General features: G+C 42.9%; 1 protein-coding gene across 4 annotated transcripts in view; it reads right to left on the reverse strand.

Annotated features, from left to right (window-relative positions):
• Positions 1 to 2,594: 2,594 nt before the first annotated feature.
• LOC102910806 (ABC-type organic anion transporter ABCA8A-like) overlaps positions 2,595 to 22,225 on the reverse strand; it is a 74,593-nt gene continuing 54,962 nt past the window's right edge. For 3 of the 4 annotated variants that reach the window (XM_006970460.4, XM_076543649.1, XM_042283041.2), the window contains 10 exons: positions 17,646 to 17,763; positions 15,281 to 15,372; positions 9,094 to 9,254; positions 8,561 to 8,636; positions 8,169 to 8,263; positions 7,403 to 7,522; positions 7,022 to 7,162; positions 5,307 to 5,386; positions 3,454 to 3,509; positions 2,595 to 3,334 (listed from right to left, as the gene is read on the reverse strand). In XM_006970460.4, coding sequence (XP_006970522.1) covers positions 3,236 to 3,334; positions 3,454 to 3,509; positions 5,307 to 5,386; positions 7,022 to 7,162; positions 7,403 to 7,522; positions 8,169 to 8,263; positions 8,561 to 8,636; positions 9,094 to 9,254; positions 15,281 to 15,372; positions 17,646 to 17,763 — 1,038 coding nt within the window. In that variant the 3' untranslated portion in view covers positions 2,595 to 3,235. Of the gene's footprint in view, positions 3,335 to 3,453; positions 3,571 to 5,306; positions 5,387 to 7,021; positions 7,163 to 7,402; positions 7,523 to 8,168; positions 8,264 to 8,560; positions 8,637 to 9,093; positions 9,255 to 15,280; positions 15,373 to 17,645; positions 17,764 to 22,225 lie in introns of those variants that run through there. The other variant, XM_076543650.1, reaches the window with a different exon arrangement.

Below are 22,225 nucleotides of genomic sequence, written 5' to 3' on the forward strand. Positions count from 1 at the left end.
TGCCTCTGCCTCCTGAGTGCTGGAATTAAAGGCATGTGCTTAGATCAAAAAAGGAATAAGACTAAATTTAATAAAAGAATATGTCTGGAAAATTCTCAAGTAATTGAAATATAACCATGTGTCCCTAATAATCTACACTTTAAAACACATTAAAAAATAAAACATTTTCATGTGATAAAAATAAAATTCAACCTATCAAATTTGTGACATGAACATAAAATAGTTTATTCAGAAATGTTTATGGTTTTACATACTACTGTTAAAAATTCTGTAATTAATGACCAAAGTTCCCACTATATAAAACTAGCACAAATTAAGCAATGTGTAAATAGATAAAAGGATTCATTGAACAATTTTTTTCTCATGGAGATCACTACTTCAAAACCAATGAGTCCCATTTTAATCACAAACTCACTCACTGGATATGGCAAACACAGGCTTTTGGTATCATAAATATGTTACACAAATCAGCTATTGGTAATCTGAAGGTTGCTGGTAACCAACCGTCTTATCCAAATATCACTACCTGGTTGGTAACACACAGTTTAGTCCATGCTCTACAATTCATGAGCTGTGTGTAATACACCTAGGTTGACTATCAGGATCCCCAGTTCCACTTTGCATCACCTCTGTGGTGTGTTCCTGCCACATGATGCGGAACTTCAACTTCTCTCTGTGACCCCTTCAGTTCTGAGTTTCTACAGAAACTGGAGCTTCACCTTCAATGGACTCTCCTTGCCTTCTCTCACAGAGCTATGCCTCAGCTACTCTCTATGACCTCTCCCATTCCTTCAAACCACTACCACTCAGGAAACCCTTACACATTTACCACGTTGAGTGGTGAGCACCAGGCAGATCCTGACATAACAATTCTCAGATCTTTCCTCAATGATACTGGTGTCCTCTTAATCACAATTGATTTTCATTGCCAACAGATCCTTCATTCCAGATTCTGAGCAGTCCTGATAGTGTTTAAGGGACTCAAACATTTCTCTAAAACTTCACAAGGCAGGCCTCCACTATTCTCACTGCTCTTAGCATTGTCTTTCAGGTTCCCATAACAGCCCATAAAAAATCAATGCATTTTCTAGCTCAAAGTTCTAAACTCTTCCCACAATTCTCCCCAAAACAACCTGGTCTATTCTATCACAGCAATAGCCCATGAACCTGTTATGAATTTCTACCCACTGTGGTAAACACCATAACCAAAAGAATCTTGGAGAGGAAAGGGTTTATTTTATCTTGTAATTCTCAGGTCACTCCATCACTGAGGGCAAGACAAAGCAGGAACTCAAAGCAGGAACCTGAAGGCAGTAACCAAAGAAGCCACAGAGGAATGCTGCTTGCTAGCTTGCTTGTCATATCTTGCTCAATTCTTTTTCTTATATAAACCCAAGACCACTTTCCCAGGCATAGCACTGTTTTTTGGTAGCTGGGTCCTCCCACCTTAATCATTAAATCAAGAAAATGCCAAAGAGTTAGTGTTGACTTTCTGCCAACCTATGCATATCTGTGTCTGTGATACCTAGATTTGAGGACCTGAATGAATGGGGCTGACTAGTCTAATGCTGCAGACAACTTTATTTCAGTTTCAGTGTACTTTTATACATGAATGTAATAAAGAAAGCAATGATCCAAGGAAGGTTGTTTGAATTCAGAGAATCATGTAAATAAACGCCAGTAAGCACATATTAAATATTAACAGAGCAGCCCTTTCCCAGAACTTTCTCAGGACAGACCAATTTAAACACAATTGCCTGACACATACTATAGATTATATCACGGAAAACATGAAAGCAAGGCAGAAAGCCATGTCCAGATTCAGGCACACTGAGGACAGCACTCCACATACCCTCTCACCAAATTGGATTCTATAGCTGCTCTGACACGCAATAAGAGTAAACATATCTTATAAATTGAGTGTAAATGTTTGTCACGTTTGTCCCAGGAGGCATGAAATCACATCCAGGAACAATCCAGGGAACAAAATGCACCTTGAGGTAAAGGGCCCTCTGCCTTCTCTCCTGGAGCCTCTCTCATGGTTCTCCACGATTAATATTCCCTCTTTCCAGATGCATCTAGCCTGTGTCAAGCTGACAACAACCAACCAGCACAGGGTTTTATACAAAGTAATCAGTCATCAAAACAGATGAGGGAGAATATTTGCCAGCTCTTCATCTGTTGTAGGTTAATATCCTTGATGTATAAAGAACAAAAAAGTTCAGCTAACCTAAAAGTAATCCAATCAAATAAGCAAAGAATCTGCACAGCCATTTCCCAAGAGAAGAAATACAAGTGTCTAATAAATATATTAAAAAAAATCAATTCTTGTCTTATGGGAAATAAACATCAAAACTATAATGAGAATCTATTCATCTTAGTTGGAATAGCTATTATTAAATTTTTTAACTTGCTGATGAAAATGTAGAGGAAAAAACAATGTTTATACAGTATTGGTGGGAATGTATATTAATATAGCCACTCTGAAAAACAATATAGAAATTCCCCCAAACCAAAAATATCCCTATCATAGGATCTGCTTATTCTGATTTTGTGTGTATGTCTAAAATAATTGAGTCAACATTAAAAAAGAATTACATGCATATTCATGTTTATTGTGGTACTATTCATAATACATAAGATATAGTATCAGTCTAGAAACCCATCATAAATGAAGGTATAAAGTAACAATATCTACAATGAAGGATCATTAACCTGTAATGAAGAAGGAAATCCCATCATCTGAAGAAAAATGCATAGAATTCGAGTGCATCTTGCTGAGCAAAACAAGCCAGACACAAAGTCAAGAAGTGCATGTTTTCTCTTATGTGTAGAAAGACAAAAAACAAAATATCTGAAAGTAGAAGGACATAAAGGACCATGAAGGGTTCTGAGGGAAGGATGGTGGGAATGGACAGGAAAGAGGATGGGTGCCCTTTATGCACAGTATACACATGTACTGAAACATCACAGTGAAACTCATTAATGCATACAATTAATGTGTGTTAAAATGATGACAATATGGAGAAAATTTGTAGAGAATGAGCTGGTTCAATGGCTCTTTTTATGATCACTAATCCCATTCATAAAAGCATCACATTCACATTCATAAGCTAATCAGCTGCATTTGCCTCCATGATCAATGATTTCTTCATCAACGATGAATATGTAGCATTAAAGACAAAATTACTTTAATCTACTGGAAGAGAAAACATCATAGCTAAAAATTTCAGTGTTAAGCCTCTTCCTGTGGGAGGAGCTTCCACTTTACTGAGGGATCAAGTTCCTCTTCAAAACCATCCAGCTCCTGTTCCTTGGAGAGCTCCAGGAAGACCTGGAAAAGAGAGAGGGAAAGAGAGGGGGGGGAGCTAAGATCATATTGCTTCTTATAACACTGAATTCAAAGACCATGCATTTAGTCTTTGAAAACAAAATCCACTGAAATTGACCCACCTGCTCCAGGGTGGACTGTGAGAGGCTGTACTCCTCCAGGTCAAAGCTCTGTTTAACTGTATAAGGATGGCCATATGTCAGGACTCTTGTATGTTAAGTCTTGTATGTTTACTAAATCTTCACAAGGCAAAAAATAGCAGCAAATTGCAGGGAACCATTAAACAAAGGGCCAGACATTCTTTTTCTGAGCACGTTACACAACTGAAATATGCACAGTGTTTGCTTAGATTCAGAGGGGAAAGAGCCAGTGCTACATTCGCAGGCTGTGCAGTTTTTAAGATCAGCATCATGGGACACTATGAAGCTGTGTTACTGTGCCTGTGTAAAACACCTGATGATCTAATAACGAACTGAATGGCCAATAGTAAGGCAGGAGAAGGGATAGGCAGGGCTGGCAGACAGAGAGAAGATATAAAGAAGGAGAAATCTGGGAGAAGAAATCTAGGAGCAAGAGAAGAAGGAGGACTCTAGGGGGCAGCCACCTAGCTACACAGCAAACCACAGAGGAAAAGTAAGATTTACAGAAGTAAGAGAATGGGAAAAGCCCAGAGGCAAAAGACAGATAGGCTAAGTTAAGAAAAGCTGGCTAGCATCAAGCCAAGCCAAGGCCAGGTATTTATAGTTAGTATGCCAGCCTATATTGGCATACTAACTATACTACCCAAGGGAGGCCTTACCCTCTATGAAGAGGGGTTGAGGGTAGGATGGGGGTAGTTGGGGGGAGCAGGAGAAGGACAGGGAGGTGGAACAGGGGTCAGCATGTAAAAGGAAAGAAAAAAATTTTAAATAAAAAAAAAAGAAGCAGCCTTGGTATGTGATTTATTTGGGAGCTGGGTGGCAGGCCCTCTAAAAGAGCAAAAACAAACAACAACATTCTTCCCGTAATGTGAACCATTGATTCAGTAGACTTGGCACAGAAGTAGGTTGTAGAGGAAGATATTTTGGAAAAAAAGAAAAGAAGGGCACAGAGATAACCTCAAAGGTTATCTAACAAGCCACCACAGCATTGAAAACTCTCTATTTAACTAATTTATACAGAAAGACAGTTCAAGTCATGATAAATGGTATACTAGTTTTTAGTGGAAAGATGCCACCAAAATATCCCAGAAGATCATGGCAGTAGTGCTAATCTTAGGAGTACAAGAAGGATCTCATACCCAGAAAGTTTAGGTGCTGAATCATCTAGACAATCTAGAAAGAAGGTACATCCAAGACAGCTTTGGAGGTAACCAGCAGAAACCAGGAGATATCTATGGGACAGGAGATGGCTATCTCTTCCTTAGTAGGGTGGGTGACAGGCAAGAGGAGATGTCACTGAGCCTTACAAACAAAGGGCTCCTGGGCTAAGTCATGCAAGCAGACAAGGAAAACCAAAAGGTGAACAACAGAAAGCTCTGCTAGAGGGATGCATACAGTGTGTTAGAATTTACACTAAAGCCCAACAACAGATACTGGATTGTTCACACTTATATAGGAATTTATAGATCATTACTGGCCTGAGCCAATAAAATAAAATTTACTTTGAAATTATACACTTTAAATATGATCTATGAAGTGAAATAGATTTTACGTCTAAAATAATGTAACCTTCAAAATGTAGTGAGTTTTGTCTTATGTGTAAAGTAAAAGAAATAAATAAAAATAAACAAAAGTAAAAGCAACAACCCTTGCCACACACACACACCCATACAGAACAACCTTACCTCCTTAGTTTTCTGCTTCTCTATTTTAAAATGAACTTTGAATGTTTACATTTAGCACAGAATGCTCTAATTCAATTTCTCACCACTGTGGGCTCTTTTAAGTTCTGGAATTATTTGCTCTCAGAGTTTCATCTCTAACTAGCTTCTTACCTGTCTCCAATTTGAAGAAGGCTTGGGATAAAGGTTGCACATCTTCCTTGGGGAGTTTGTAGACCATCAGAGAAGAGTACCTGGGAAGAAAGGAGAGCAAGGTTGGTCTCTAAGCACGTAGATCAACTTGTACGGCATTCACTGTTTCTTTTCATAGACTCTTTGGCACAATTGAATCTCTGAGAGTGAGCCCACTGAGGCAGGCCAGTCGGCAAGAAGGAAGGTAAAGAGAGAAGGCTGAGAGCTGGTTCAGTATCTTGGACGCCTTGGAAGGACACGTGTGGGGCCAGTCGAAGCGACAATTAGAGACGGGTCTTTCCCACCCAGTCTCAACACTGGGAACTCAGGCTCCTTCTACCACCTTACAGCTTTCTAGAATTTCCAAACTGGGTAGGAATCCAGTCCTTGTTAGTACAGAGCCCACATTCAGGCACCCCTCCTTCAACTCTCATACAAAAGGGTTTCTGAAAGCAAAGTGAAAGTCCTCAGGAAATGAAATCAAGTTTTCTTCAGAAGGGCCCAGAATTCACCAATTGCTGCTCAGGTATGCATTTAGCTACCTGTTGTCGACACATAATCAGAACAGATTGATCTGATTTCAAAGGAATTTTGAAATCATTTTCTTTCATTTACAGAGCATTGTATTTCACCTGCAGTGTTTGTTTATTTATTATGTCTGTGTGAGATAGTTTATATAGAATTAGGGCTCTTACAAACCTGTAATAAAAACAAGAGTTGCACCCTAGTTTTGTCATTAGCCACCTTTGTCATTGTGACCTCACTTGTGTCTGTACGAAGCTTCTATTGCTTCCATTAGTGAAGACACTGATGAAATACAATCAGTGCGTTCCTATAAATACTGAGTCTTTACCCAAGTATTCATCCAACAGATCTTCTTTGCCAAGTTTGTTCTGTAGTTGTTGGAGTGATCCAATGTATCTGGAGCAGCAGCAGGAATTACAAAGGCACAAGACAAATGCGGGAAGGGTACCTGGGAGCACGCTCAGGTTGCTGCTCCACCATAGACAGACATCCAGAGTCTCCTCACTGTTAAGCAGGGAAGTGGCAATTCCAACTCTTACCCATGAATGTTGGTTTGCTTAAAACAGTACTTACTTTTAAAGATCAGGATGACAATTAGATAACCCAAGACCAGGACAGGACCTGGCACATAGTAGGGTCACACACATGTGACCTCAGATTCACAATCAGCCCTTTGTTCTCTATTACATTTCTAGTGGCACCCACAATTCAGTGATCTCTTTGTGTTTTCTTACAGTATAAACATGACCCACAGTGTATATACCACACCTCAGGGAAAGTGGGTATACTTTGCCGTATCAAAAACAGGAAGTGTGGACTGGAGAGATGACTCAGTTAGGAAAGTGCCTGCCATGTAAGCATGAGGACCTAAGTTCAGAACTCAGAACTCAGAAAAACCGGACGTGGCTAAGTGTATCTGTAATCCCAGCACTGGTTGGAGGTAGGGGAGAGCTGGGCAGAAACAGGCTGATCCCTAGAGCTTGCTGGCAAGCCACTGAAGCCAAAGGCTGAGCTCAGGCTCAGTGAAAGACGTTGTTTCAAATGATAAGATAGTGATAGTGGAAGGCAAGGGGCATTGACTTCTGGCTTATACGCACGCACGCACGCACGCACGCACGCACGCACGCACGCACGCACGCACGCACGCACGCACGCCCAGAAACTGTTTTTACCTTTCCTGCCGAGCAGCCTGGGGGAAAAGCCTCATGATCTCCGTGTTGATGGGCTCCACCTGCGCAAGGGTCTTCACCTTCATCTCTAGCAGGTAATCTTTGCCAAATTTGCTCTTTAGGTGTTGGATGGATCCAATACATCTGGAGCAGGAACAGGAATTACAAAGGCACAAGACAGACAGGCGTCGAAAGAGTACCTGTGAATATGCTCAGGTTTCCACTTGGTCACTACACCCCAAACCAGAGTCCCACCATTGTTGAGTAGGGAAGTGATACATCTCCAACTCTTTCCCAGAAATGCTTATCAAGTTGCTTGGAAGCAAACTTGTTTCCTCTGCTCATCACAGAGTGGTTAGGTGTGGGATGAAAGCAGGCACCCACCTCAGCCTTCCAGACACCATGATGGCCACGCGGTCACACACAGCCTCTGCCTCTGCCATGTAATGTGTGGTCAGGAGGGCGCCTCTCTCTGTGTTTGTAAAGATGGCCCGGATGATCTTCCTATATTGTCGAGAGAAGAAGTGTGATGAATGGAAATCCTCCGACTCTTCTGGATATCACAGAGAGGAAATTCCACAAGGCAGAGCTGAGAACCAACAGTGCAGACTAGGAAGGACGGAGTCACAGAGGAAGAGGACTGTCGAGGCAGTTCCCAGGGAAACACTGGTGATGCGTCAGAGGCTGCTGTGAGAAAACACTTTGAAGGACACTTGAAAGAGAGCGTTCTGCGTAGAAAGGAACTGTTGATGAGGCAGACAGGGAGGACAGACAGAGATAAGCGGTGCCCTCCTGGGAACGTCCTGGGTCGAGGAGCAAGGCAGAGAGTGTGCATGGTGACAGCAGGCGGACACTCGTGAGCTGCGTGACAAACCAGATCTTCAGCCAGGATTAGAGTCGCTGATTGTACTAACATGAGCCCTTTTACAGCCACAAGCTCCATCAAATGGGTTAAAACTGAACAAGGATTGAATTCAACAAAGCTTATTTCCCCTCCAGTGAACAGGATTGTAAACCATTAAGAAATGTTTGCATATTTTCTCCCAAAATACTGGTTTTTAAGGACCTGGATGGTGCCGGCCACAGTTTGTCTAACAATACTGATAAAGTCCTTGAACTCCCCATCAGCCATGGTTGAGCTGCTTCTTACCATATTTGCTGCTGCCCCTCAGGGTCCATCCCGGTCGACGGCTCATCCAGAAGCACCACGGACGGGTTCCCCAGGATGCTCAGCATGAAACACAGCTGCAACAAGAGGAACAGCTCGTCCGGCACCAGCCTGAAGTGTGCCCAGATGGAGCACCAGCCTGAAGTGTGCCCAGATGGAGCACCAGCCTGAAGTGTGCCCAGATGGAGCACCAGCCTGAAGTGTGCCCAGATGGAACACTAGCCTGAAGTGTGCCCAGATGGGGCACCAGCCTGAAGTGTGCCCAGATGGAACACCAGCCTGAAGTGTGCCCAGATGGGGCACCAGCCTGAAGTGTGCCCAGAGCAATGTGGAGCACCAGCCTGAAGTGTGCCCAGATGGAACCCTCCACATACCTTTCTCTTCACTCCCTCTGACAGTGTCTTCACAGGAGCCTTCATCTGCTCCTGTAGCTTGAGCACATCTGCCAACCTGAAGAGAGACAGTGCAGCATCACAGTCCATTCCTCAATGAAGAGAGATGACGGGAAGATGGGATGCTGAGCCCATGCAAGATGGAGGAGCAGGGCCCAGGCAGGCAGTTCAGGAAACACACGGAAACATTCAACAGGGGTAGGTTGATAAAGGTTGCGAGTCCCCCTACCAATAGAGATGCATGAACCTCTTGTAAAACTATTAGAACAGTGTTCAAATATTTCTGCAATTTAGTTTATAGTTAAGTGTTAAGTACACTCAGTCATTTACCACTGAATACTAACCATTTTCTCTCCATGCTTAAAATGAAAGTGAAGAAAACTTTGGGAGTTTCCTCTACCCCACCTAGGTAGGCAATAGAGTCTCCTACCCTAGATGTCTGTGGAAGTGGCTACCCCCCGGCCTTCTCCCCATCACCCGGGCACAGAAGCAAAGATGCGCAGACCCCTGTGTACCGTGCAATGGCCACTGCAGCATCACCTCTGCTCATCCCCTTCATGGCAGCAAATATCTCCAGGTGTTCCCTCACCGTTAGGCTGGGCCACAGAGCGTTTTCCTGAGGACAGTACCCCAGGAACCCCAGGGTGTCCCCTGTGCTGTTCCCTTTCAGCAGCACCTATAGATAACAGGTCACTGTCAGGGATCTCACACTGTGCTATGACCACATTCAGTGATAATCCCACAAAGGAGAAAGCCTTCGTTCAGAGAATGAATACATGAACTCAAGTGTTATCAAAGGTATCACATCATCTTATGTCAGAGAATGATCCACAGGGGAATGCAAAAACCTCAGCCAGGAGCTGGGAAATGACTCAGTTGGGATAGCACTTGCTGCAAAGCACAAGGAACCAAATCCAATCCCCAACATCAACTTTTCAGGTGCAGCAGCAGGGCATGCCTGTAATCCCAAAGCTGGATAGACAGTGACAGAAAGATCCCTGGGACATGATGACCAGCTAGGCTTTGCAGATCAGTAACCCCAGGTTCACAAAAAGACAGTCTCAGAAAAAAAGAGTTGTTGAGGAAGACATCCAACATCAGCCTCTGGGCTCCACATACATGCTCACACATGAACATGTACATACACAGAGAGAGACACAAAACCACAATGAGCTATCACTTCATATCTGTTAGAAAAGCTACTATCAAAAAGAGGAAAGTTAAAGGATGAGGAGGTGGAGAAATGAAACTCTGGTGCAGGGTCGGTGCAGATGCATATTAGTATAGTCAGTTATGGAAAATAGTGCAATGTCTCCTCAAAAACATAGGTATGATCCTCAACATGAGGTATGATCGGGAAAGCCTACTTCCTGGTATGTTTCCAAAGTGATTGAAAGCTTTCCCCCCACCCTTTTTTCTCTTCTTTTTTCCCTCCAAAATGACATTTTCAGTCCTGTGTTCTTTGTTGCACTATTTGCAATAGAGAAGGTATGAAACCAACCAAATATCCATTAAGGGGTTAATGGATTTTCAAATATGTTGATAATAGACACAACATAATACCTTCAGCCTTTAAAACGTGAGGGTTTCCTTTTGTCTGTGACAACATGGATGAGCCTAGAAAATATGCTCTGCTCTGCTTTCTATTGCTGTGATAAAACATTGGTCGAAAGCAACTTGAGGAGGAAAGGGTTTGTTGGGCTTGCACTTCCAATCACAGTCCACTCTTGAGGGAAGTCAAGGCAGGAACTCAATACAGGACGTTAGAAGCAGGAACAGAAGCAGAAACTGAAGGAACGCTGCTTAGTGGCTTACTTCCCCTGGCTTGCTCATTTACCCTTCTTATACAGTCTAGACCCACCTGCCCAAATGTGGTACTGCCGGCAGTGGTATGTGCCCTTCTACATCAATGAGCAATCAAGAAAATGTCCCCACAGACACTCCCACAGTGTAATCTGATGGTGGCAATTCCTCAGTGGAGATTCCCTCTTCCCGAGTATGTCTAGGTCTGTGCCAAGTTGACAAACATTAACCATGATAATGGGGGATGTGAAATAAGACAGGCAACAGACGCTGCCTGACCTGATTGATATGCACATGCAGTTGGAGTAAGTTGAACTTGCAACAATAGAAAGTAGAATGATGGGCACCGGAGATTGGAAGAAGGGGCATAAAAGGAAGGGGGAGAGATGGATCTAAATCAGCCGTTTCATTTAGTCAGGCAGAGTGAGCCCTAGGGATTTATTGCACGGAATGATGATGATTACAAGCACATACGAGAAAAGTGATAAGTATTGTGAAATGGCTGATTTGTTAATTAGCCTGATTTACTCATTCCATGTTGTAAGCATGTCAAAACATCACATCATTTCTCATGAAGATGTCCAGTTGTAATGTCAGTTAAAAGTTTTTTAAAGATCAATTAATAATTTTTAAACTCAGTGTGTATGTATGTCTGTGTGAGTGTGTGTGAGTGTGGGCACATGCATGACACCTCAAGAGTCATCCTTCACCCTCTTCCTCACACAAGATTAGGGTCTCTTGTTGGACACTGTGCACCCCAGGCTAGCTGGCCCGTGAACTTCCTGGTGTTCTCCTTTCTGCCTTCCATCTTGCAGTATGAGCACTGGGATTGTGCTCTACAGCACCCAGCTTTAGGTGTGTTCTGGGTCCACACACTTGCGTGGCAAGTGCTTTGCCCACTGAGCCATCTCTCCAGCCCTAATTATTTTTACTTATTTGTGTGCATGTGTGTTTGTATGTATAGGTGTGTGTGTGTGTGTGTGTGTGTGTGTGTGTGTGAGAGAGAGAGAGAGAGAGAGAGAGAGAGAGAGAGAGAGAGAGAGAGAGAGAGAGAGAGTGCATTGGGTAGGCAGAGGACAATCTAGAGTATCATTCCTCAATCACTGTCCACATTTTCTTTGTGTTTGTGTTATATGTGCTTATGTCTAACGTATGTATGTTTTCATGTGGGTGTGTGCATGCTCCAGTCAGTGTTGGGTGGCTCCCTCAATTGTTCTCCTACTGTTTTTAAGATAAGATCTGAACCTTGATTCATTGAGTCAGCTAGGCTGGTGGGCCATTAAGCTCTAGGGGCCCCACCTGTCTCTACCTTCTCAGTGATGGGATTATTGATGCTTACTGCCATGCTCAGCTCCTTATATGAGTACTGGGTATCTGAACCCAGGTCCTCATATTTGTATAGCAAGTTCTTTAGTAACTGAGCTATCGCCTCAGATCCTACTTTGGTTTTGGGGTTTCTGGAACTTACCAAGTAGGCAAGGCAGGGATGGGCCAGTCTTTCTCCGTAGCTAATTGTGTTTTAAAAAGAAAAAGAAAAATGAACCATACCAGACTTATTACATCTTGACATTATGGCTGAGCTTTTACATTGTAATAAAGTACCTTAATTTAATTATCTAGCATGGCAACTATATTTTATTTTTTTTGATATTGTCATGTCTTAAGCTTTATTGTGATAATTATCACGAGGAAACCTTTTTCAAAATTTGTACTGTGCTTAAATATGTCAAAAATAAACCACTCAGGGCAAGATTCTATGTCACAGGCTACAAGAATATGAAATAGGAGCCCAGTTGTATATAATAAGCTATACCTTGATCAATCAAGGAGTTCTTCAAGAGGAAAACCATTTATCAAGGAATATTTGGTGTTATTCAGCTTTTATATATCAGCTGTCTTCTGCTATGAAATTCTTGTGTACTCATATACTACTAGGCCTTATGGCAGACAGAATAAGCTTCTCAGACCTACTCCTGATCTATGAGGTAACACCCCTATAGCACCTAGGAGACAGGCAACTGTAGATACATAGCTTTGTTTCTTGTGCAAATGAAGCTCAGACCATCCCTTGCCTTCAGGCCTAGTAGCACTGCAGAGCTATTCACTCAGGACAATAGGGCTTTTTGCATAACCAAGTGCAGTAAAGACTGGAGCAGAATTCCTAGGACAAGCAGAGTTGTGTGGCCAGAGAGAAAGGAACAGGGCAGATCTTTTGTAGAGTGTGGCTCAGGCCGAGGAGAAAAGAAAAGTTTTTTTGTAGACTGTGAGTGAATCAGGTCAAGAGAGAAGAGGGAGGAAAGATAGAGGATGAAGGAACCAAAAACGAAGATGCAATCAAAAGCACAGGAGCTTACTAAAACTATAAGGACAGAAAAAGAAGGGACAGAGAGGAACTGAGTGTCAGGATGAAACTGAAGCTATGTAGATAGAAGTCTGTTATAGAGAAATAAAGTAAATGGATGAAAGAGATTCTTTCATTATCCCTCAGATAACCCCATGCTGGACATAGCATCTTCCCCGGGGACCCTGGGAAGGATATTCTAAGGGCAGACCCTTGGGAAAATTCTGATAACTCTAGATGTTTGAACCGACACTGGCTAAGTCCTGTTGAACTGAGTTTCCTTCTTGCCTCATGCAGATCATTACCCTGCCAGCTGTGGCATTTGTTTTTGCATTCCTTCTATGTCCCAGGTCCTCTTTTGTTCAGAGTGCAGGTCAGTCTCACCAGTATACATGCCCGTGTGATGTCTCCACTCTGTAATGTGGTTGGCAAATAATAAATGTGAAAATACCGTCTTTTGATTGATGCTTTGAGAGGAGTATCCAGGAGTCTGGGATGGAGACTAACAGGGATAGGACTTAAGGTTGGATGGTTTAAGACTCTGCCTGCTAAATGGCCGTGTAAGGAGAGGAGAAGGTACTGGCTGTGGACGGCACTGGGAGGAACAAATTTGGAGCAGAACAAACAGTAGGAGTAAAGCCCTGTAGAGATGAAGTTTCATGTATCCTTGGCTAAACCCAGAGGACAGAATAAGTGGCAAGAGCAGGGTGAAGAAGGACACAGGGACAGAAGTTCTAAATGGACATGAAAAGCAGATCTTGAAGCCACCTGAAAGACAAGTTAAAGGTGACTTGCCAGTCACAGAGCAGATAAATCACTGAAGTAGCTAATCTCGTTGAAAACAATGACACTGGCTGCTCTGATTAAACCCATTTCACAACACTCCAACAGTTGGCCATATATTTACAGCTTCCATACAATGCAAAATATTTCGTTCCAATGCACCAATGAACAGCCACCTTCCTTCCCCTTCCCCCCTTTTATAAATAGCACAGAACTTCACTGAAGTACAGGTCAGGTGGTGAGTGGCAAGGAAGGGCAGCTGTAGTTAAAGAGAGGAGTCCAGTTAGGGTCAGCTACACAATGGACATTACAGAGACTGGCTTCTGATTTTCTCATCCACCACAGCTTCAGAGGGACCATGAACATGAGTTTCTCCTCTCCACACAGTGGAATGTTTGACAGTTATATTCCTGTCTCTCTTCCTCTCTGGCTTGGCCACCAAAACTCTCTTATAGCATAACTACACAGATTTCTGCCTTCTCTTAGACACTTTCTAAAGCAGTTCTGCCATGTAACTGGGGGGAAGGAGAATGATCTTGTCTCTCTTCCCTGTGATCACCACTCTTGGCTAATTCTGAACTTCCTTTGCCTGGCTGTTTTGCTTCTGAGACAAGTGATGAGCTGGCAAACAATTCAGTTTTACACTCATGCTTCTCAACTTTCTGCTGCTCTAGAAAGCACCTTATTGAATTTGTACTTGGAAAAACTTTAGTCCAATTGTATACATTCCAAGGTTTATGAATTGGTAATAGCACTTCATGAAGATGAGTAAATAAGAGCTTTTGTTTTAAACATTTCTATTCAAGATTGAGCAATAGCATGCTGAAATGCTTATGTTCATTTAAAATGATAATGAATGGATTACGTGGTCCAACAAACAGAATCCATCAAGATTTTCATAATGATTACTATTCTGAGGATGAATAGTTAGATTCTTTCTTGGTAGACTCATAGGTAAAAAATAGTTTCAAAGCATTCCCAGATGGCTTCTAAGCATTATGTTTATACTCAGAGATCAGTGCTGCTCTCAGCCTTGGTCAGAGAAGGCTCTTTTTTGCAATTCATAATTGGTGTTGACACTAAGTGATTCTTTAGTGTTCAGACCTGAATGGAATACCTATGTCACCTCCTCCAAGGCTCAGGGAACATTGAAGAAGAGGCAAAAAAAATATAAGAGTCATACAGTGGGTTGGAGTACTGTGAACTCATGGATATGACGTGGGCTTTGCACTCATAAACTCATGGCAGCTGTAGTTACCTACACAAGACCTGTATTCTATTGGACCTGTCAACATGTCCTCATGGATGAAGGAGACACCCAGGAGGCCTATCCCTTCCTGAGAGACTATTGGCAGTTAATAGCAGCCACTGGAGTAGCTATTATTAAGTTGTTCACACTCTAGTAAATATACCCTAGCCCATGCTGATGCAAGCAACCCTAATGAAATTTAACATGTCACAAAGAGAAATGAAGAAGGAGGGGGACTTTTGGGGAATAGAAATGGTCTTGGTGTGAGAGGGAAGGGGATGGGAAAGGTCAATGTGTGCTGAATACAATAAAAATGAAACACACACACACACACACACACACACACACACAATTATCAAAGAATCAAAAAAAAAAAAACATCCCCACTGAATTACTAGTATCTGTGCCACTTAAAGTAAGAACTTGTTTGTAATTCAATATAATATTTTAAAAACTTTAAGTAATAACATTTTTCAAGTTGTCATCTGGATACTGTTATATAAAACACTACATCTCATCTACCTACCTGTCCAGCACTTGGTTTTGCTTCTCCAGTTATCATCTTAATGGATGTGCTTTTACCAGCTCCATTGTGTCCCAATAATCCTACAATCTCACCTGAGAAAAAGAAGACACATTAGTAATGGTGGTGACGATTACAAATCTCACTGTGTGATAAGTGCTATGGAATGTGTCATAAATACAGTTTTATAGTTATCATTGTCATGTTGTATGAAAGGACCTGAATAAAATAAAATAGAGGATCATGCAGGGATGGAGACATGGCTCAGCAGTTAAGAGAGTGTACTGCTCTTGTAGAGGACCTAAACTTGGGTCTTAGTACCCACAGCAGACATCTCATCACCTCTTATGACTCCAGCTCCAGAGAATCTGATTCTCAATCTCGATCTGGAAGCATCTGCTCTCACAAGTGCGCATACCCACACATAGACACACAATATACACATAATTAAAAACAAAATAAATCTTTTGAAGGATCATGCTCAGGTATTATAAAGACTACATGTTAAAAACCCTTAGTAAACATCATATTTCATGGAGAAAACTAAAAACCTGGTTCTAATATCAGGAAAAGGATTGGGTGTCCACTTTTACTCCTTTTATTCCACATACTACAAAATTTCAACCATAACAATTATATAAGAAATAAAAAGCCTATGGGCATAAAGTCAGCAATCAAATCATCCCTGCCAGCCAATAATATGATTCTATACATAGAAAAATCTCTAAAAATTTCACAGGAAGATGAGAGTAACAAGATAGGAAATCAGCATACAAAATGGGTAGCTTATCGTCTCACTTTAAATTGATTTATTTTATTTTATTTGTATAGGTGTTTGGTCTGCATTTATACCTGTGCATCACATGAGTGCCAGGTGACTGCATAGGTCAGAAAAGGGGGTAAGATCCCCCAGAACTGGAATTACTGCTGGTTGTGAGCCACCATGTGGGTACTAGTAACCAAATGCAGGTCCTCTGTAAGAACAAGTTGTCCTAAGCACTGAGTCATCTCTCCAGCCCCCAGTAGATTTTCTATACATCAATAATGAACGCACTAAGAAACCGAACCAACTCACAATTACACAAATTAAGATATGTAGCAATAAGCCTAACTAAATGGGTGAAAAAAAATCTCTATAATGAAAAGTATAGAATGATGGAAAAAGAAACTGGAGACACTGAGAAATAAAACACAACCAAACAAAAAAATGAAATGAAAGCTGAAGAGGAACAGTAGATACTGGTGGATAGAGAGTGGAGTGGAGTGGAGGGCCAGGTGGATTTTGGGTGGATGGCTATAATAGTATACCACATTTGCATGTGTGGAAATGTCAGAGTGAATTCCATTAACTTGTACCATTAATATGTACTAATTAAAAAAACTGTATGATGCTGTGAGTGGGATAATGGCCTCAAAAGGAATAGAAACTCTTGGGTTTCAGCCACTTGACCAGAGCCACAGGAGGAGTGGCTAGGTCATACTGTGTCCAGTGGAGAAAGACAGGAGTCAGCAAATAGGCTCCTCTTATCCTGTGGTTAAGATATCAGGATGGATGCAGAGACTCACAGCCAAGCACTTGACCAAGCTCCTGGAGTTCAGCTGAAGAGAGGGAGGAGGGATTATAGGAGCAAGGGGGAGTCAAGATCCTGATGGGAAAAAACCACAGAGACAGCTGACCCAAGCTAGTGGGAGCTCACAGACTCTGGACTGACAGCTGGGGAGCCTGAATGGGACTGGACTAGGACCTCTGAATGTGGTGACAGTCGTGTTGACAGTCGATCTGTTTGTGGGGCCTCTGGCAATAGGACCAGGACCTATCCTGGGTACATGAACTGGCTTTTTAGAGCTCATTCCCTATGGTGAGATTCCTTACTCAACCTTGATGCAGTGGGGAGGGGCTTAGTCCTGCCCCAACTGGGTATGCCAGCCTGTGTTGACCACCCAAGGGAGGCCTTACCCCCTATGAGGAGTGAATGGGGGGTAAGATAGGGGACAGGTAGGAGGAGAACTGGAGGAGGGGAGGGAGGAGGAAGAGTGTAAAATGAAAAAAAAAAAAAGATCAGAATAGAATAGCAGAATGTAGGTCAGTTCCCTGGTAAACAGTATTAATCACTAGGAGAGCAACAGCACTGACTGAATAGGAAGACTGTAATTTAAATGGTTCAACAATATTAACAACAACAAAATGTGATTTTTTCATGTCATGTGACTGTGCCCCTATTCAAAGGCAAAGTCATTTTCATCAAAAAAGAAACAGTCAAGATCACTCCACTGTGAAAAAAAAGAAATAGCACAGCTTCTGAAGCATGCAGAAGGGACAGGGACTCTAACATTTGGAGGGTGCTTCTGAGCAGAACCTCTGTCCAACCTTTTCGAACACAGAAAGAGATATTTCTTGTTGCGATCTTCTTCTTGCTCTTAAAAACAAAGCATTTCTTCTTTCCCCTGTACTCCTTGCGAAGACAGCTGGCAATGATGGCTGGCTTCTGCAAGCAACAAGACATGCCAGGGAATGATGGTTAAAAGCATGCATCTACATGGAGCATCTTAAAACTGTGGAACCAAAATAAGACCAAAATGCTCTCACCCCAAAACTAAAGGCCTAAGACTGCTCCTTTTAGCTACAGGCCAGAAGTTACTGGAACAGGCCAGAAGTTACTGAGACCAGTCAGTTCAGATTCCAGAAATCAGGAAGTGTAAAAGTACAGAGCCACAAGATAGTCATGAGGTAATGCCTGCCAGACTATGGAATGTCCTCTCCCTGGTTTCCAGGGTAACTGACCACAGAAATGCCTCCACCTGAGGGCAGCCAATGAGAAATGGTGGCGGGCTACCACTCCCTTAGAAGTAATTTCTAGAAGTCCCTAGAAGCGAGCCAATCAGAATTGTACCTGTACTAGCACCCCTAAATGATGTAACCTTGTGACTTTTCCCTTTAAAAACTGAGCTTGCAGACAGGTGGGCACTTCCTCCTGCCTCCACTGCGTTGGATGTATTGGACGAAGTCCCTGCCTAGGCTTGTATTGCTTTTGGATATCCAGAATTAAACCTTGCTTTTGCATTCCGGCATGCTCGTCTTTGGTGGTCTCTCTGGGGGTCACGATCTGGGCACAACATTTGGGGGCTCGTCCGGGATCCCCAGAGACCCCCCGCCGGGACACCTAAGAGCTCCGGAGGTCCATCTGCACCGATCGGTAAGAGCGCTCCATTTTCTTGTCTTTGTTTTCCTGTTACTTTCATTCTCTTATCCGAAGCCGGCGGTTGTATCTGACAGGCTCACCTTGGCGGACGCGCCTGTAAGGTGACCTGGAGGAGTTGGAAGACGTTCCAACCCCTCATCAGGACGCGGGGGTCCTCACAGGTCCCCCCGTCATAGGACGCCCGAGAGGGGTCCGTCTGTTAGGATGCCCGTGAGGGGTCCGTCTGTTTGGATCCGTCTGGGGATCGGGAGATGCCCATGAGGGGTCCGTCTGTTTGGATCCATCTGGGGATAGGGAGACTCTGTTGAATTGTCCCTGTCCCATCTGTAGGTCTTTGGCATTATCGAGGCTCCCTCTCCGGACTCTCGTCTGCCTGGACCATCTGTAGGGCCCTTGTTCTTTCTTTTTGTCTGCCTATCTTGTTCGTCAGTGTTATTTGTTATACCTTCATAAATGTATAAATGTGTGAGAACTGTAGCCACATGTGTGAGTGTTTTATGCCTGAGCTTGTGTGTGCATTGGGATTTGTGGGCCAATTGCCAGCCGAAGGGATGGAGACCCCTTCGGTGGTTGAACTGGCACAGACTAACCTAACATTGCTTTTCTTGCTCTCTCTGACCAGAGCACAGGCAGCAGGCAGCAGAAAGCTTGCAATGAGTCCAGCAGGCAGCGGCTGCACAGCTGCTACTTCGGGGACCCAGGGCCCCGCTGAGAGGGCTAGGCGGCCCGTGAGCATCACGGGGCCTAGATGCAGCGGGTTCGGGGCCCCAGCTCACTCAAAAAGCTGTGGAGTAGAGGCTTGGCTGCTTGGGAACTAGGCATGGCTTTGTGCTAGAGCGGGCTGTGAACACTGTTGGGCTCAGATATGGTGGGCAGGTTCTGGCTGGGCTCCTGTGTGGACATGGGGCGGAACTGGCGGGAGCCAGTAGGAGCCTCAAGGAGCTCAGTGTGGGGGCTGGTGGAGAACTAACTGCCCCTCCAGGGTCACAGCTGAGGAGTGGCCTACAGGTCTGTGGGCCCAGCCAGGGCGTGGAGTCACTTTCAGTCTGCCATTCTCGTGTACTTGAGGGTCTGAGGTTAACAGCAATCTTTTGTCTCCATGGTGCATGCCCCCCCCCCCCCCCCCCCCCCCCCCCCCCCCCGCTTTCCCTGTCCTCCTCTTCCAAGCTGTTGGGTGGGGCTCCCAAGACCTGCCCTGGGGCTAAAACCTGATCAAGGTCTGGCTCCAAGAATGGAATGTCACCAACAGTTTGTCTGTGGTATAGTGCTGATGCAAATTGAGTTTTCTTGTTATGGTGTATGCATGTATTTCTGTTCTTGTTTAAAATATTGTAACTTTACAATATATTCTAGAGTACTGAGGGAAATCCCAAGAAAGACTTTGGTAAGAGTTTCTGTTTTGAAGGAAAAGAAAAGGTGGAATTTGTCTAGAGTAAATGTCTGAGGGATCAAAGTTATGGACTGAAGGTACATGGAAGGTTGTAGAAAGTCAGAGAGGATGTGATGTAAACTGTTATGGTTTCTTATACCTGCAAATACTGAATTTAAAAGTTGATTCTTGTTGGTTTTTATCTTAAGAATGCCTAATGATTCTGCAAACTGCTAATGTGTGTATGTATACAGGTATGTGACTTGAAAATGAAAGCAAGCTTTAACTGTATGTATGTATGTGTATAACTTGGATCCAACTGTGTGTATGTGTGCAAGTAATTACTGTTTAGAAAAACGAGCTTTAAACAGCAACCACGTGGCTCCCTCCATCTTGGCTGGTGACCTCATGGGCAGCCATGTGGCTGGCAGCCATCTTTTACTAAGGTTATAAAGATCTACTCGGGTTAACACCTAATACTTATGTCTTTACCAAGTGTTCAACAGCAAGTTTCTAGAGAATTTAAATAGATGGCAACATATGTTTAATAAATAAGGTATTTGATTAATATTAAAGCTGTACATCAATGCTTTTATTCACAGGAATATACCTTGCTCTGGCAGCTAAACTTTGTAATATAAAGGAATTATGGGAAACAGCTGAGGTTTGCAAATGTATGGCAGGATTAGAGTTCCAAAAAGAGTCTAGTTGCAGTGGTGGAAGACATTTGAGAGATCTCAGTCTTTTAAGAACAGTTTTTATAGTTAAAAACCAATGGCTTAAAAAATGTTTCTTCTTACCCAAGGTACGTTCAGGCTTAAGAATGTTGTATAATGATATTTTGTTTTGGTTTCTTTACTGAACCTGTATTTGATGCTAGAAGAGCTTCAACTTAAAAGCATTGTTTTTAGGCTACTTTTGTAGACTGTTAGAGAACATAAATAGTCAGTCATAAGTAATCAAGTTTTTTAATTGTAGTCAGGGTAAGTAAATACTGATGTAAGTTTACTCATTTACTCAGTCTCTTGCATATGTTTTTAGGGTTGAGCTTGAAACAAGTAATTAGAAACAAAATTTGTCTATTCAGATATGCCTGGACAGCCCTCATACTTCAGAGATCTGCAGAATATGGCATTTAAATGTTGATCTAAAAGCTTACTATATCAGACAGGCTTCCAGATCCTAGCAGTGACCCAAGGTCTCCAAAGAAGATTACGTATGAGGCACCACAACGTCTCTGCCTGAAATATGACAACGCTGATCACAGGGCAAGATGGCCCAATGCAACGCCTGCCGCCAGGACCCAGCCCAGACTGTGGACAAGCAGTAGGACACTGGAATTGATTGCACCCTTTTGCGTGATCAAGGTCAGTCTTCCATGTCCCGATTCCACAGGAAAAATACTCTGCCTTATGGACCTGATGGCGGAAGAAGATTGATGCTGTTCTGACTGGTGCCTCCAACATATGGAGACCTGAGTAGGGATTGATCCCTGTAATTTATAGGATTGGAAGCTTCTTGGTCTGCACTCAGATATAGTTTATCCTTCTCAGATTTCTGATAGTACTGATGGCCAGGCTAGCTCTAACTTTGTCAGCGTGGCAGCATCAACCAGATCCTTGTGCAAGGCCACAGCTAGCTCGTTAGCTCACTTTTAGGAAAATGTTCTAAGTCATAAAGGTTCAGATATGAGTCCAAAATGAGATAAGTTTCAGATTACTCTCCTGTTCTATGGTTCAGAGCTTAACATTTAGGAGTCCTGATGAGCTGGTAGAGCAATGACTACTTACTGTTCAGTCACAAGCTCAATATTTTGGATTTGTTTTAGATGTCATATTTAAATGTAACTTGTTGGGACTCAAAGGTATGAGTCCACTTCTGCTGTTTTACAAGATACCCATTACCTGCTTTGTCTACAATATGGATTTCAGTAAAGTAATACTAATGTATCTAAAACTTTTAAGTAGGCCTCAAAGAATCAAAAGAGCCATAGAAACCTAGACCCACTTCGCAGAGGTCAAAAGGACCCCAGATAAGTATTCCTAAAGATGGTATTTTTCCTCTCTCCTGGTCTTGGGACTACTGATTTTCCCATTACTAAGGGTATGGACCTAAGGGTTCCAAATAAGTTCATAAATTTTAACTTCTGTTCCTAGTTTAAATTTGTCTCAACAGATTTCTACTCAGCTGGCAGTCACCTCCAGGTTTCAGTCGCTGACTCCACTGCTCCAGACGACTATGAGCTCCAGACTTGCTAAAAGCTGACGTGGACCAGCCCAGCTAACATGGTTCTTCCCTGTCTGTCCCTATGGGGTCAGGCAGCTACATGCTTCTGACAAATGCCCCCTTGCCCAGTCTTTGACTAGCTTTTCAGCCTTT

The sequence above is a fragment of the Peromyscus maniculatus genome, chromosome 8, assembly GCF_049852395.1.
Source record: "Peromyscus maniculatus bairdii isolate BWxNUB_F1_BW_parent chromosome 8, HU_Pman_BW_mat_3.1, whole genome shotgun sequence".
NCBI lineage: Eukaryota > Metazoa > Chordata > Mammalia > Rodentia > Cricetidae > Peromyscus > Peromyscus maniculatus.